The sequence below is a fragment of the Arachis hypogaea genome, chromosome 12 (assembly GCF_003086295.3).
Source record: "Arachis hypogaea cultivar Tifrunner chromosome 12, arahy.Tifrunner.gnm2.J5K5, whole genome shotgun sequence".
Lineage (NCBI taxonomy): Eukaryota > Viridiplantae > Streptophyta > Magnoliopsida > Fabales > Fabaceae > Arachis > Arachis hypogaea.
The window spans coordinates 116,159,320-116,177,670 of NC_092047.1; the positions used below are offsets into that span (position 1 = coordinate 116,159,320).

The following is an 18,351-nucleotide window of genomic DNA, read 5'->3' on the forward strand; positions in this document are numbered from 1 at the left end:
GTGACGATGTAGAAGTAACAGATGCAGAAGACGTCATCGTTGCAGCAGCAACAACAGCAAGGAGGGCGAGAGTGCGACGCTGCGACGATGCTTGTTGAGGGACTGGGCAGACGATGCGACATATGCGAAGAAGAGGAACGGCGAGATTTGGCGGCGAAGACCGAACGACGAGCAGTAGCGGCGGTGGAGGATTCCCTTCTCCTTCTCTTCTCCACCTTTCCTTCCCCCTCTTATTCCCTAGGAAATCCCCCCTCTTCCTAGCGTGATTCCCTTTTCCTTATCCCGTTTTTCTTTTTTTTATATATATTTTTTTAGTTATGAATAATTTGGTAATAAAAATTAAAATTTTGATAAAAAAGATAATTTTAAAATTAAATTAAACATTAGAAACGATTTTGTAAAAAAAAAAGTTAGGGACAAAAAAAATTTTCAACTTCTACCTTAGAAACCAATATTGTAATTAACCCTAAAAAAATTACAAAAAATATCTATTAAAATTTTAGTGTTGATAAAATTATTTTTAAATATCAAAAAATAAAATTTCAAAAAATTAAAAAATATAATAAAAAATAATGTTGACTTTTTCTAACTAGTTGTAAATAATTTTGATATTTGATAAACATTTTGTAAAAAAGTTTGCTTGACATAAAATTATCGAATTCTAAAAATAAAAAGTTTTTTTTTTATGTTTTATTTAAAAAAATATAATCAAAATTGGATTGCTAAAGCTTTTTTTGATAATACATATATAATATTTAGTTATTTTTGTTAGGATATTTTATTATTTTAAATTTTAAGATTTTTTTGTTTGTGTTTATTTATTTATTTTGGCGTTTCCAAATAAATATAGTGAATAGATTCGGGCCACAATTTGTTGTTACACACAACCTTTCGCCACTTCGAAGTCCAACACTTGGAGAATTCTTTTAATATATAGTTTCAGATCGAAAGTAAAAAGACCATGATAAACAAAAAAAAGAAAGTAAAAAGACAAACATTGAGGATTCATGACGGATGAGATTATTAAAATTATTCAAATTTTTATTATGGAGAATAAATAAACTTTGATACTATGATCCAATCATCCAACAAAAATGCGATGAAGGCTAGATCAAGTTAATTACCAAGTATATTTATCTAATGTATTTTATCATACTTCCTAATATTTATTTTAGAGGAGTATTAGGGGGCAGCAGATTTTGTGAGTTATAATTATCAATTAGTTATTATTAATGTATTTAATGGTGTGAGATTTCATCTAACGGTAGAAAATCACTCTTTTTTTTTTATTGACTAAGTACTGGCCAAATTTTAATAAATCTGCTGGCTAATGTATTATATTAAAATAAAGTGTACGTATACGTACTACGAAGGTAAGAAATGAGATATTTTTTTTCTCCGGGTCATAAGAAAATAGACTGCTTATTTGAACCTGAGTGGAAATAGGTCATAATTTATTTCGGAAAAATGGCCTATGTTTCTAGCTTATTAAGATATCTACCTAGAGACCAATAATTAGTTATCAACCTTTTTTTTTATTCAGGCCCGTTGGAATACAAGAAAAAAGACAACCTATTTACTCAATTATGATCCATGTGTCATAAAGGTTTAGTGTAATGACTTGACACAGCCTTCTTCGTTTATCCAAATTCAGAACCAATTATATAAAGATTAGGATTGGGATATAAAATAAAGTGAAAATTCATATTCAATTATCTTAACGTGAAGTTATTAGTTAAAAATTTGACATATTTAACTAAAATATTATCTAATAAATTTTAATTATCAACTTCACATAAAGACAACTGCTATTAAAGTGTTTACTATAAAATACATATTGATATGACTAATGACACCCAGTGTATATAGAACTATATGAACTTTAATTCTGATGTCGTTTTTGTTAGCTTATTATATTTGTAAATTATTGTTTTGCAGTAAAATAGTAGGAAAAGAAAAGAGTTTCTCAAATTTTAATTTACTAAGTAGTTGTAACGCTTTGTTAATTAACGTGAATGAAAAATTTTATATAAAAGAATAAAAGATAAATAGGTTCTTGACTTTTTTAAATGCGAACATTTTCGTTCCTTAAGATTGAAAAATACATTTAAATCTCCCACCTTATAAAACGCGTGACAATTATACCCCTTCGTTGAGTTGGGACTCAAAGCAGCAACAGAAAATGCTGACCTGGAGGGATGATGACAGAGCTGTCCGTTTTGCCTGACGATGTGGATGGGGAACAAATTATTAAAGGACAAATTCGTCCTTATGTTCCAAAACGACGCCGTTACCTAGAATGAGCCTTATTTGATCGAAATGCATCTACGAAGCCATGGCCATTGATGGTGCGATCGTCCATGATGAGTGAAAGGGATTCTTCATGCACAAAACCTAGAGGAAGGTCTTCATTCGTTGTGCTAGGAGGATATAAGCGAGATAGAGTTGTGCCAAAGTACTTCTGCGGTGTATACGTCATTCTGTACAAGTCAAGAACAACTACTAACCCTAACAGAATGTTTCTCGGGTGTCCATTCTTCAAGGTAATTTACTATTTTAGCAATAGTTGGATGAGACTGTAATGTGTCTAATTGAGTGATTTTCTAAAAATTTGCTCTAGGTTAAAGAACGTCACCGCCGGTTCTTCTGGTTTGATAAATACCTGAAAAAAATCAGGGCCATAGAGTCTGAAGCATTTTGGTGCTGTGGATGATGGTGAGGGAATAGAAGTTGAAGAACAGCTGTTTCAAAGGCAAAAATTGGAAAAAAATGGAGGATTTTTAGAGGAAGCTGTTATCTATTTAAAAGAAAAAATTCATGAATTTGTGGCATATTACTGTGATTAGTGTAGTTGTTGTTATTCTTGCTGTATATTTCTTAAAGGTTGAAGATGATTGATGTACCTGTAATTTCTACTAACTTTAAATCTCTTTCTTTCATTGTCTCCCACCCACTTAGCAATTCATCTGTTGTTGGATTTTATCCGTCTCTGTAACCGTTTCTCCTGGACTGGAGCAAGCTTTCTACTATGGTGCTCTAACAGCCTAATGTGCTTGATCATTTTTTTCATTAAGTAACACCTAATTTATTCACACATTGTCAACACTGGTTTAACTCTGTACTTCACTACTTTTACGTTAAAAATTTTGCACATGTTATTAGTAAGGTTATTCACCTTGGGTCCGTAGCTGAACAAAGCTTTAACCGAAGTGGCAGGTTTAAATTTCATCAAATATTCCCATACTGCCTTATTAACCCTCTTCATCTTCTTCATGGTCTCTTTGAACTCTGGTTTCGTTGTGTAATTAGCACACTCCCATACTATGTTTCTAATGTGCATGTTTTTGAACTGGTTAATGAAGTTTTTTCACATATGCATTACACAGTTTCGATGATGTGCTCTCGGCATTACCTCTTTTAAGGCTGGTAGCAGGCCCTACATAGAATATAATGATGCTATCACATAATATTGTCAAAACAGTCCAAAGTCATGCAATATGCTAACCATATTGATTGATTACTAGCCTAATCTACCTAAATATATTGACTTATTACTAGAATATAATGATGCAAACCACTTATTACTAGCTTAATCTACCTAAATAAACAGTGTAAAAGTCTAACCTCTTGCTAGTTGGACATAAAGTTCCAACCATATTGACTGGCATCACCCAAATCTTTCTGAAGCAGTGTGAGGAACCATTTCCATGATTCCTTAGTCTCTGATTTTGCAACTCTATATGCCACTACATAGAATTGGTTGTTCGCATCCTGTGCAACTACTGAAAGTAGTTAGCCTCCATGGTATGTCTTCAGAAAAGCTCCATCTAGATGGATGAAAGGCCAACATTCACTCTTAAAGCCTTGCTTACAGCCTTCGAAGCAGATATATATTTTGTCAAACACAGAGAGGGATTGTGGAATAGGCTTCACATCAACTCTTGTTGTCGACCTGGGATTACTCTTAATTATCTCTATCCTATAGTCCCTGAGCTTCCCATATTGTTCCTTTTCATTTCACATTATCCTCTCTTTGGCCTCTTTCATTACCCTGTAAACCATCTTCGGATGCACCACCAGGTTAAACTCTTCTCTAAGAAAGTCAATTGCCTCGTTAGTTGTCATATGAGGTTGACTTGCCATTCTCTTCTCCACTTTCTTACTGATCCAATGTTGATCAGTAGCATTACTACCCAAATTTCTAGCACATGTATGCTCTGCCTTGTAAGTCTTTACCTAGAAACATAATAGTATTTTGTTGTAGGATAGATGTGCCAATCAAGGACAGTCTTTACTTCTATAGCCAACCCTCACCCATTCCTTATCATTTTTTATCCACAGAAATTCCCTCCCTTCAGAAATAAACATATCTCTTACCACTTCTTTGAACCCATCAATGGTTGCAAACTTGGTTCTAATCTCAAATCTACCCTCCCCAAACCTATACTCATTATTAAAAACTGAAAATTTATGTTTCTCTTCCTCATCCTCTAAAGTCATTGGTATGTAAAGATCCTCTGATTCATACTCATAAATGGGGTCATCATCATCTGAAACCTCCTCATTCACATAGAGTCCAATTGGAGGCCTATCATTGGGCTGCACAGTAGACACAGCTTCTTCAACATGTACAGTAGACCTAGTTCTTTGTGACTTTACATTAGGCCCAGTTTTTTTAGGCTTGGCAGCGGGCCTAGTCCTTTTGGACTTTACAGTAGACCCAGTTTCTTTGGATTTTGCAATTGTCCTGGTTCCTTTGGCATCACTCCCACTTATACTTCTTGGTTCAGCTCTTTTTTTACTTTCACTTGACTCTATCCTTGTCCCTTCCTTGACATTGACCTTACTTTGTGGCAGGACCTTCTCCTTTCCTTTTAGAGTTCTTTTTCTCTTTGTATCATCATTTTCCTCATCACAGCTAGAATAATCATCATTAGAAATATTTTCTGAGACAGCCGGAGGAGGTTTATACAGTTCGTCCTCCCCACTATTATACCCATCATCTTTTATGGATGGTGATGACTGAAGCTCCCTCATGATGCTATCAACATCAATGTGATCATCAAATTCTTCGCTCCCATTTCTGCAGTAGCATCTTCTTTCACTATATGTGGCTCATCCACGGGGTGGTCAAAGTAAATGTAAAATTCATTGGTGCTTGAATTCCTCAGCTTGTTCTCTCGCATCTCATTTATTCCTACATCCCCTTTTAGAATGTGCAGTCCAGACTCAATGTCACTGCTTGTTAGGTCATACCAATAAACTGCCCTGTATGATGCATATCCCAGACCCTTGAACAATGTCACCAAGTTCCCAAAATTCACAAAGTCCAAGTTCATCTTCGAAAATTTTCAACTTTTTCACCAATATACTCAAGAGTTCCACTGGGTCCTCTACCAAAATGGCCTCCATGATAAAAAAAAAAAAAAAAAAAACAGGTATCACATATATATCATCCATCTATATTATCCACAACAACATAAATCAGACATTAAACCTTAGATCAAGTGCCTCAAATTTAGAAATCAGTAAACTCCACATAGCTTTTTTCTCATTCTTCTACCAGAGATAAAACATGTAATCACCCCTAAGCCCAATCCCATGCATTATATTGTCACAAACATTTAAACAACAACACACGTATACATGCGACTATTATCCTTACTTTTGTAGAAGATGGCTACTTCTTGCCAGACGAAGTTTGCTGTTCCCTTCGCCAACCACGACGTCCACTAAACACACCACCACTTTCAACTAGAGGAAGACGTTTTTTTTAGAGGGAGAAGAAAGCTGTTTGTCTTTTGGTAGGGTTTTTTGTAATATCTGGAGTGGTTTCTGAGTGTTATGGGAATTACGAAGGGTGAAATAAGGTGGGGGATGGTAACGGCATTGTTTTAAAGCATAAGAACGAATTTGTTCTTTAATAATTTGTTCCCCATCCACATCATCAGGTAAAACGGACAATTCAATCATCATCCCTCTAAGTCGGCATTCTCCGTTGTCGTTTTGAGTCCTAACTCGACGGAAGGGTCTAATTGTCACGCATTTTATAAAGTGAAGAATTTAAATATATTTTTCAATTTTGAGGGACAAAAATGTCCATATCTAAAATGGTCAGCGATCTATTTATTTTTTACTCTATATAAAATTATAGATGGAGGGCAGTTTTGTAACTATACCAGGACTAAGAAAATTTTAGATAAAATTATTAAGAAGTTTTCTCCTAAGGCACTTCAATTATGCCGTATAATCTACAAGACGCTTGTTTGTGTTTTGTTTTCCGTTTTCTATTATGTATTATGAATGTTATTATAAAACATATTTTTTTAAGTTTTTAATAATTATTAAATAATCTTTAATTAATTTTAACTACAACTTAATTTTTTATATATTATTTAATTATTAAATTTATTTTCTATTTTATAAATTATTATTTTATTATTCATCTATCATATTTATTAGCAATTAGAAATAAAAACAACAGCTAAATAGATCTTTCATTAATTATGACTTTTATAAATATTTTGACAATGCGAATCAACGAGGTTTTTTTATACTTGATCCGTTAAATCTGTAAACACCACGAAAATAGTATCTTTTGGTAATTCGATTGGACGTACAACACAATCGTTTGAATATGGCACGTTTCTTCAAAGTTCAATCGATTTGAATTGTTACACAATTAGTTCAATTGCGCTATAGAATATAAGTTTTTTCTTATTCAATCAATTGTAACTATCCAATCGATTGAATTTTACAAAGAAATAAGGGTGTTTTCTTATTCAATCAATTGGTATGGTAATACAATCGATTGAATTGTACTGTAGAATGAATTTTTTGCCATGGCTAACATGAAATTTTTTTTATTTTTGTTTCAAAAATGTGTAACTTTTACTTAAGGTGTGCATAGATCGGGTGAAACTGGATTTGATGTGACTCAGACCCGACCCGAAATATATACCGGGCCTATTTGTTAGACCCGAACCGACCCGGCCCTAGACCTGATGAAACCTATATACTTTTGGGCCACGATTATATCGGGAAAAAACCGGGTGAAAATCGGGCCATTAACATTACATTACCTTGATACCTTCTTATAAGCTAGCATGTGAAAATATCCAAATTTCCAAGACTCCAACCATTATTTGACATGGTAAAATTCACTTAGAAAAATATAACAAGAACTAACTCTTCTCTGAAATTGAAGCATAACCATAATCAGTACTAATATTGTGTAATAACACCAAATATTTAAATCAATACAAATAACACAATATTATGCATTAGTCTAAAATCTTATGCATTTTAAACATAAAACATTAACTTATAGTCTTATAATAACTAATAACACAAAATATTAAGGTTTACAATGCTTAAATTCCACATAAGAATAACCATCATCTATCACTAATAACAAAAAATATTAATTGTATATGATGATCAGGCCACCGGACCGAGTTCGGGTGACCCGAGCCATGGCCCGGACCCGACCCAAAATAATGACCGGGTCTTTCTTTAAGACCATTACCCGGCCCTAGACCCGATGAAATCACACCAAATTAGCCCCTAAAGTGTTCGGTATCGGGTCGGGTATTCGGGTCTGGTCGGGCCATGCACATCCTTACTTTTACTATTATTCGATCGTAGCTAGTTGAACACTTTTAATATATTAAAAGTTATACTTCAAGTAATATCTATATAATTTTAATACATGACGAAGACTCCGTAACTAATAAAATAAAATTTTATATATACAAATTGGATACATTGTTTTTGCATGATTATATTATTATATCATACCAATCGATTGAATACAAGAATACCTTTAATCACGTATAAAGTTTAATCGATTGTTACAAAAACAATCAATTGAATTTTGAGAAAACTTATTCTATAACACAATTCAATCATTATGTTACCATGCCAATCGATTTGCTCTTATTATTTTGTGAAATTCGATCCATCGGGTAACATACACTACCAATCGATTGAATAAGAAAAAATCTATATTCAATAGCACAATTTAATCGATTGGATAACAATTCTAATTGATTGAATTTTGAAGAAACCTGCTATATTCAATCGATTGTGTTGTACGTCTAATCGATTGAATTACAAGAAATACAATTTTTCTGGCGTTTACAAATGTAACGGATCAAGTATAAAAAAATTTCATTAATTCGCATTGCCAAAATATTTATGAAGGTCACGATTAATGAAAGATTTATTTCGTTGTTGTTTTTGTTTTTAATTACTAATAAATCAATAATAAAATAATAATTTATAAAATAGAGAGTAAATTTAATAATTAAATAATATATAAAAAATTAAATTGTAATTAAAATTAAATAAAAATTATTTAATCATTATTAAAAAATTAAAAAAACTTATTTTATTATTAAACTATTTAATCCTCCAAACGTTACCGTGAAATCCTATGCCAACCAACATTTATAAGAACAAAGACAAATTATCTTTTGGTAGGCCCTAATAATATCTTTATACTAAATGTCTTATACATATACATGTTAAGGCAACTATAACCATTTATATTGCTTTTGAACATCTTGAGGTACATTTCCATCATTATATACTTATGGACCACTTTGCCACTGTTATATATATGGATTCACTTTTTGTTCATGCTTTGTATCAATTCAAGGGTATATGCTTTAGGAACTTTAGTTTGCATAAAAGTGACGAAAACAATAATTTGGATCTTGTAGAAAATTATTATATATTATTCTAATTTCCGTCGGTGTTTGCAAGGAAAACAAGGCTGATTTTTTTTTTAGAAATAATTATGATGCTATTAATTTAGGGCAAAGTGCACTAATTCTCCTAAAATTTGGTAAAATATATGTATTTTTAAGGAGTAGCTTTCAAAGATTTGAATGATTTATAATAGACCGTCTTTTAGATGTAATTTCATGTGAAGTAGTTGATAGTCAAGAGTTATTAAATTATTTAATAGATTTGACTAAATTATTATCTAATAATTTTTAATTATCAATTTCATATGAAATTAATTACACCTGAATTTTCACCCATAAAATATTACCACTAAATCTTTGAAGCTTAAAGATTCTAATTCCAATCCGATGAAACTAGCTAGAATCACTATTACCATGAGTGACCTGGATTATTTGGTTTTGCTATAGGTAATTAGGTAAACATTTTCGGATTCGGTTCAAAACAAAAGAGTCATTTTTTTCATTATTGATGATTAATATTATTTTTAATAATTACTATACTGATCTATTGCTAAATAATCACAGACCCATTGAGTTTTGTAGGACACACCTTTTTGTATATTTAATATGTTTCTTTCTTCTTGTACGTAGTGAAAGTCTTGCTTTTTGCATGGGAACAAACACATGTGAGTAGTGATTGGTTTATCCAATTTTTGGGAGAGAAGAAAAAAGGTAGACAGAGAAGCGTAAAAAAGGGAAGAAAGAAAATAATATAGGTAATTACTCAAATGAAGATAGTAAAAATATTTTTTTATGAAGATGTTCTATTTAAAAATGTGATTTATTTATTTAGCTATACTTTAAATAAAGACAATATTTTTATACCATATTAAAATCTAACTATACAATCTATCATATAAGAATCAAAATAATTTTTTTTTTTACATGAAGATAATTATAAAGTTTTTATTGTAGAATCTACCAATAATATATTCATGAATTGATTTATATAAAGAGTAGTCCAATAATTAGGCAATCGATTTTCGGTAATTAATTTTAGCTAATATTTTTTGAACCATTATTTTTTACTAATTTTCAGCTAATTTCAACTGATTTTTATTTTTACATATATATATATATATATTCACTCTAAACTCTTTAAAAGATAAGAATTAAAAATAATTTTTATAATAAAAAAATTGAATAATGTTAACTGATATAAAAGTTGGTTCAATAGATTGTTTATAAACGGACAAAATTTTAAAATACAAACATTAATAACAAATATTGTGTGTGTTTGTTAATTTGTTTTGGTATTATTGTTTGTATGTTAGAGGTTGGAAATAAAAAGAAAAAAGGATTATTTACTTTGAAGATTTTCTAAAATAAAAAATGAAGGAAAAAAACTGGATTGGATTATATTCCACAAAATCTGGTTAAGCTACATTTCTGAATAATTTTTACAGTGTTTTTTTGGGCGCCATTATTTTTATAAAAAAATATTTTTTTAATAAAAAAATATATTTTTTTATTTTTTAACGCGTTTGTCAAATTTTTAGTAGTAAAAGTAAAAGTATTAGAAAAATAAAAAATATCTTTTTTAATAAAAAAGATGTTTTTTATGTAATAAATAAACAAAAAGTACTTTTATATCATTATACCCAAACATAATTGATAAATAAAAAGATATTTTTGCATGAGATACCGAAACATAAAATTACTTTTATTTTTCCATAAGATCTTTTAAAAAAAGATAACTCGAAAAAAGATCTTTTTTTAGAAACTCACCCAAGCAAATTCTAAGTCTTAAACTATGAAATTCAGCAAAAGAAAAAGCAAAAACATTGTTAAAAATTGTTTATTAATATATCAAACCATGGTTTTACCAATTATTACAAACTAAACTTACTCAGATGGTCTTAATCAAAATTAAATGAGGCGATGAAGGAAATACTTTAATTTATTTTATATTTTCCTCTTAAAAAATGACTAATACAAAATCTTAATAGCCAAAAAAAAAAAAAAAGAAAATAAAAGAGATTTCCATAATAACGGCGAACAAAATAAAAAAAAAAAAAACTTAAAATAAAGTGCATTTTACATTTTTACTTCGTAGTCCTTAATAATAATGTATAAATTTGGACAATATTTATGGTGCAGCAAAATGTCATTTAATTAATAACCTCCATGAACTTAATAATTAACATCAAATGGATGTTTCTCTTTAACAAAACAAATGGTGGACTATCCCAATTGTCACTTTTTATCCATCTTTTATTTTTGTCACTTTATATATATGTGTTTCTATTATGTCTATTTGGACATTACTACTCTTGAATGAATGTTTGTTTCCAAAGGAGATGAATAATTAATGTGGTCTCAGTATGATCGTTAAGACTTTTTTATTAGGGACAGGAAAAGACAAGAAGATAATAGAAACTAGAACGGAAGATAATTTAATTATGAATATTTTTTCTGATTTTGATTAACAAGTTTTTAGACACTTGGTTAAAGTACAAAGAAAGTAATTTTTTTTTATATGATGAATAATTGGATAGATCTCAACCTCAGATATTACAGAAATATAATTATATTTTTAATTTATTAAATAAATATTTTTTTAAAAAAAAATCCATAAAACATTTCTATTTTTATTTAAGTTATTATAAGAACAGAACCAGTTATAATAATTAACAAGAAGCACACAATCATCAACTATAAGTTCAATTAAGAATATTTTACTATTAGTTTTTGGTCCTCGTGGGTATAAAATATAATTAAGTTTTCTTATTCTATATTATATTATTATCATTCAATTATGTGTTATCAGTTTATATTCTTATAAGATTTCTGAGATACAGTAGAGAGTCTAATCAAATAATTTGTCGATGAGGTACATATATAAATAAGGGTTTAGTTAATATGCATCTTAACTAAATATATATATTAATATTATTAGTAAAATTTTTGAATATTTTATTTAATAAATACAAAATAAATATATTAAAAATTAAGTTTTGTATTTTTTATACAATTTTTAATTGATAAATTTAACATGTATATATATTATTAATTTAGTACAAAAATTGAACTAACAATAATATATATAAAATTGAAAATTCATGTATTTGTATAATTAAAAGTGTGGAGTGTTTAATTTATAAAATCTCTAATTCAATTTCAAGATAAAATAATAAATTTGAGAAAAAGAGTTAAAGAAAATATTTTTTTCTGTCTTTGTTAATGATATCTAAATAAAGGAAAAATCTAGGGGACCAGCAACTTTATTGAATTCTGACCAGCATATAACCAGCAAAAAAAATGAGCCATTGAATGAAATTTCACACCAATCTCACACCATTAAAATCATCATTGATGGTTATTTGATGGTTATAAATCACAAAAGTTATTGGCCCCTAACACTTCTCCTAAATAAAAAATTTGACCTTCAAAAAAAAATTGACTAATTATTTATCTTCTTAAAAAAAATTATTATTTACTTTTTGAAAAATCAACTAGATCAAATAAAATTATTAAAAAAGACTACTGAATGAGACACCGATCATTATCAATGTTAATAAATAATTATATTTCTCTAAATTAAATTCAAAAATTATATATATATATATATATTCATGATGGATAATAAGGCTCATCCTTAAACGCTCTTTGCTAAGTATGGAGTGCTGCACACCTTGTGAATTCATTAAATCTGAACTCTTTATTTATTATATTTTATTTGAATGGTCTGGATTTAAGAAGGTAACCTATTAATCAGGTTAATTATTTTTTTACAAGTTTTAGATTTTTTTTGTAAGTCTCATTGGACTGAAATTCAAAATAAAAAAATAGTATATAAATATTAAAAACAATATGTCTGTACAAAAAAAAAGTTATTGGACTTTATAATTAAAATAAATAATACATAAAAAATAAGTTGAAAATTCATGTACTAAATCTAAAAAAAAAAGATATATTAGAATCTTAAAAAAATAATATTAAACATATATTATGTATATATTATTAAAATTTAACTAAATTTTGTTTTGTGTGAAATAAAATTATAATATTAAATATAAACACAATGATAAAAAATTTTGTGTTACATATATATTATGTATATAATATTAAAATTTAAATAAATTTTGTTTTATGTGAAATAAAATTATAATATTAAATATAAACACAATAATAAAAAATTTTGTGTTATATATATATATAATTTTATTTTGTGAGAAACAAAATTAAAATATTAAATATGAATAAAATGATAAAAGATTTTGTATTATATTAATTTAATTGAAAAAACATATATACAACGTAAAAAACAAACAAACATATAATAATTTTATTTTGTGTGAAACAAAAATTCATATAATTTTTTATTAACAATTTTTTTATTGAAATATGTCATTTTACTATATTTATAATATATTATTTGGGATAATTATATTATTTTAGTTAATATATATTATTTAAAAAAATATTTAAAATTTATTATTTTGTATTAAGAATATTATTAAAAATATATTATTAATTTTTCTTAAAATAATACTTTCTTTTCTTTAGTTCAAATACTATGACAATAAAAAAATTTTACGTAACTGCGTCTACTCAATAAATATTATATTCATTTATTTCTATATTGTATGTAAAATAAATAATTAATGTTTAAAAAAGTTAATAAAAAAAAGAGGTATTCTTTTTTTTTTTTACCAACTCTTAGATGAATATAGAGACTATGTCATTTGAACTATAACTCGTTGACAAAGAAAGAAATACTCTTAATTATATATTAAATAGAATAATTATTTATTAGACTCATTCTTATACAAATAAAAAAAAATTTAGTTTTATATCTGTAATATTTTATACCAATTAGCTTCAAAATTTAATTAGTTTTTGAATAAATTAATAAAAAATAATACAAATAATTGTTTAAATATAATTGTATTTTAATTTTTCATTCTATTACGTACACGTTGAGAATAATTTGAAATAAAAAATAATGGACTTGTTGTAACTGTCATGTATTTGCTTTGACTGCGTCGTCATCTGAGAATCATGGCGCCTTCATGGAGACTAGGTTCTTCTACAGAATCAGTTTTACATTTGGAGTTAGCCAACCAGCAGTGGCGACAGACAGCGTCTTTCTTTTCTATGGCAGCAATTTTTCGGGCTTTGAAGGTCAATTTATGGTAGAGGTGAAATGGAGTGGGTTCAAGAGCGTCAAAATCTGTACCTAGACAGAACAATAGTGGAAGAATTCGATCAATTTTTTCTGAATACTTTTCTGGTGTAAAGATAGTCCTGTGTTAAACGAGCGAATTAGTTTTTTTTGTTAGTGTCGGTTTGTCTGTTCAGCCCATGACAAAAAAAATAACAATAATAAATAAATTTAATTTACCTTATCACTTTTGATAGTAGGTTAACTTTTAAAGAGTGCTGCATTCCCTATTTTGTCTGGAGTGCACTAGCTTTCGCCTGGATAATAATAATAATAATAATAATAATAATAATAATAATAATAATAATAATAATAATAATAATGAAGTTATAGGAACCTTCCTCTTCATTTCCTCTTATACTTCTTCACTCTCTCTATCTACTACTTACACATACATTACATTCTGTTTCATCTTCAACACTTCACTTCCCTTTCTTCAATTCTCTCTCTCTCTCTCTCTCTCTTCATGTTCATGGATTCATCAGAAATCGAATCCAATAATTCCAAGTTATATGCCAAAAACGGCATCCTCTTCCTTACCTTCACCGTACTCCTTTTCTTCCTCCTCCTCCTCATCATTTTCCTCCACACTTTCCGACACTCATGCTTTCCTATCCGCCGCCGTAACAGCCACCGTCGTCACCACCGCCACCGACACGCTGTTCCCGCCAGCAACGGTATCCACCCTTCCCTTCTTACTTCCCTCCCAACCTTCACACACCCACCTTCTTCTCCTTCCGCCGCCGGCGGCGGCGACAGCTGCGCCGTGTGCATGTCGGAGTTCGTCGCCGGCGACGAGGGCCGGGTCCTTCCGATTTGCCGCCACGCTTTTCATTCGCAATGCATAGATGCGTGGTTGGGTTCTCACTCGAGTTGCCCGCTTTGTAGAAAACCGGTTCATCCGGTTCAAGACGGTTCGGTCGTTATTGAACCGGGTCTGGAGAAGTGGTTTCCTGAACCGATTTGGTGCCCGAAGAAGAAACCGTTGGAGATGGAATTGGAATTGGAGAAAGTGCAGAAGATGAAGAATAGTAGTTACTGTATAAATATCATGGCTCTTTAATAATTAATAGTTAGCACTATATATGTATACTTAATTATGTGTAATGTAACATTCTCTCTTTTTTGGTAGCGCTATACTTAACTGTGTGGCCACACTTATGTTACGTGGTTAGGTGATGTAACATTACAACATGGTTAATTATACTGCAATAAAATAAAAAAGTTTAAAACCAACTTGCATTGCTATTGTCGGACATTTGAATCTGAATTTTGTACATGTAATAATTATTGGCTAAGAACAATTTTTTAAATGGAATTTTGATCTGTAAAAAATTAATTTTTAATTTATTAGGATAAAAAAAATATCGTAAAAAATTAAAAAAATTAAGTTGAGAGATAATTTTTTAATTAAATCAGTTAATATTTTTGTAACAACAATAGTAATCGTGTGATTGTTTTGTGATAAATGCTTTTGTGCATGAATTAGAGTTAAAAGTGAGTCAAATTAAATGATAAATTAGTTTGAATTTAATTTGTTAATAGCTTAATAAATTAGGAGATTATTTAATTTGTGTAAATGAATGGAATTCAACCTTGAATAAACTCCGTTTATTAGCCTGTATAGAGATGGCTCGTATATATACACACTACTAGATATGCATTTATTATTGCTAGATTTTATGTGAAAAAATTGGACAGCAACCATTAACATTCGATTATGTGAAGGAAAAGTATACGTAGTTAATAAAAACGAATTTTTTTGTAATAGTAGTATATATTGAGCAGCGACACTAAATAATATATAATAACATGAGAAATTTTTAAGAAGATTAATAAATTTTAGTCTGTATTTTTTATTAGTTATTAATTTAATTTTTTTAATTTAATAATTTAATAATATATTTTTATTTTATATTTTTAAATATTAATAATTAATTATTGGCTAAAATAATAAATTCTACTAGCCTTTTAATATTTTCCGTAACACAATATACAATTGATAGTTTTCTTTGTTCATGAGTCCAATAGGTATTTTGAGGAATGAAATTGAACATACGATTTCACTGGATTATTAATGAATGAAGTCATAAATAAAATTTAGAATTTAGTTAATATGTGCTTTAAGAATATAATAAATTAAAGTTGTTATAAGTAAAATTTAAAAAAAATTTATTTTAATAAATACATAATATTTACATCAAAAGCTAAATTTTGTATTTTTTATGATTATTTTTTAATTAATAATATTAATTTATACCCTAAGACACATGTTAATTGAACCCTAAACTTTAACTTGATTTTACTCGGTTCACTAATTTAAGTTATTTAACTCTCTTTCATATCCTTGTACATTACTAATTGAGATGCGTGATTTGATAAATGTGAAAAAAAGAAAGAAAGAAATATTTGGATATGGAGACAAATTTCGTTCCCAGGTAGCGTTTATTTTGAGATACTGAGGTAGAGATTGAGAAACTGAGACTCAATATCATGTTTGTTGGTTCAGAGACAGGTACTAAAATTTATGTCTCTGTCTCCAAAATTTCGGTATTTCAGTATCTCCAAAAAGTAGGGATACATGAGACTAAAATTTTTAGAGATGGAGACTGAAATTTTAATAATATTTTATACCTAAAATACCCTAATTTTAATTAATTAATTCCAATTTTACTCTTTGTGCAAATTAAATTAGAATTTTATTCTTGTTTCAATTTCTGTCTCCAATTTTGCACCAAACAGAATACTGAGATTTATTTCAATCTCTGTCTCTTAGTCTCTGTCTCTCAGTCTCAGTCTTTCTGTCTATATCTCTCTACCAAACGCTACCATATAGACGTGCCCTTTCATTTTCTTTTCGCGCGTGTGGGAGTTACACGGCGGAAGAAGCAGATTAGTAACGAAAAAAGACATAGTAGCTAGGATTGATAGAGAGAAATTATATAACGGCAAGAATTTTTAGAATTAGTGATTGGCGCCTTTTCTCTCCTAGGATATGCACAAAAACGAAAAAAATAGCACTAGATTGTTTTTACCAAATATTTAATAAACTGATCAAAATGTTATTTGCGACAGTTTGGATACCAAACTACCACTATTTTCATTAGTTTTTAATAAAGTATGAAAATATTATCAAAACCGTCGCTATTCCATTAATTCACGGCGGTTTCAGAATCCGCCGATAATTTTTCGCCGTAATTTATCGTTCATCTTGTTGTGTATGCAAGTGAGAGGAATGAGAGTATATATCCAAGACCTGCCTGCATGCTATATATACGCATTTAATAAGTAGGTTTATATAAAATAATATCCTATTAATAATAAAATTTAAATATATGTGCAATTAAGCTTTTGCTATTTAGAAGATTTCTAATTTTCTATTTAGTAAACTTTTATATATCATGTATTTAATTATTTATAATTTAAACTATACTGTTTTAATGTATGTTGGGTAAGTGAAGAGATTTTGAGAGCAGAGTGCGGTAGCGGTGAAGAGGAGTGATGTTGACAATGAGTGAGTATTTTGTTTTCTTTGAAGTGGCTGATGATTTTATTTGAATAGTCATAGTAATAGTAATAATAATAATAATAAATATAATTTAATACTTGAAAGATATATAACATGTTGAGTCCAACTGAATACAATTTTGCATTGGAACATGGTTCATGATTATTCATGGATGAAAGTGATATGGTCACGGATGTACAGCAATGTAGTAGAAACAAAATGAATTTTTGTCCTTCAAACCTCTTCATTTTGGTTCCTACAATAAATTTGCATGAGTACTGATTGATATGTATTTGGTAAACGACATTTTTTTTGGTATCTACCATAAATAACTTGGACTAATATAACATTCTATTAAAGCTCCCCACCGTACCAAAATTCATTCTACACCAAAACGTGGACACTATGTCACTGCCATGCATCGCTAGGAGAATTATATTATGGATAACATGATAATAATTTATTGAAAATAAAGAAATACATCTACAATTTTTGTTCGTTTACGTTTTTGTTAGCACATCCATGATCCATCTAGTTCTTATATTATCTATAACAGTTCAGTTCAGCTGTTTATAGATATTGTCTACTTTAACATTTCGAACCTTACGATTTTGTTCTTGATATATGATAAGAATGATGGCAAAATCTTTTATATTTATCCATTAAATCGCATCCAAAAAAAAATCTTTACATTCTTATAAGATATGTGTTGTTCATCTTCAACCAATCCGACCGACGTAAGACTTCACATACAAGATTGTAAAAACCGAACTAGTTAATAAACCGGTAAGATCACTGATTCAATAATTTATTGATTCGATCGAGATTTAATCGAAATTCAACCGGTTTAATTAAATATTAAATAAAATTATTAAGAAACTTAAAAATAATTTTAAATATATAAATTCAACCATTTCTAACTT

At 28.8% G+C, this 18,351-nt stretch overlaps 1 protein-coding gene across 1 annotated transcript; it reads left to right on the plus strand.

Moving 5' to 3' along the window:
* Positions 1 to 14,392: 14,392 nt before the first annotated feature.
* LOC112728565 (RING-H2 finger protein ATL2) lies at positions 14,393 to 14,983 on the plus strand. Its single transcript, XM_025778756.2, has one exon. The coding sequence runs from the start codon at positions 14,393 to 14,395 to the stop codon at positions 14,981 to 14,983; it is 591 nt and encodes a 196-aa protein (XP_025634541.2).
* Positions 14,984 to 18,351: the final 3,368 nt, after the last annotated feature.

Bases quoted from the DNA above. Each gene is read 5' to 3' on its own strand.
- LOC112728565 (XM_025778756.2), top strand. From the start codon at position 14,393: ATGGATTCATCAGAAATCGAATCCAATAATTCCAAGTTATATGCCAAA.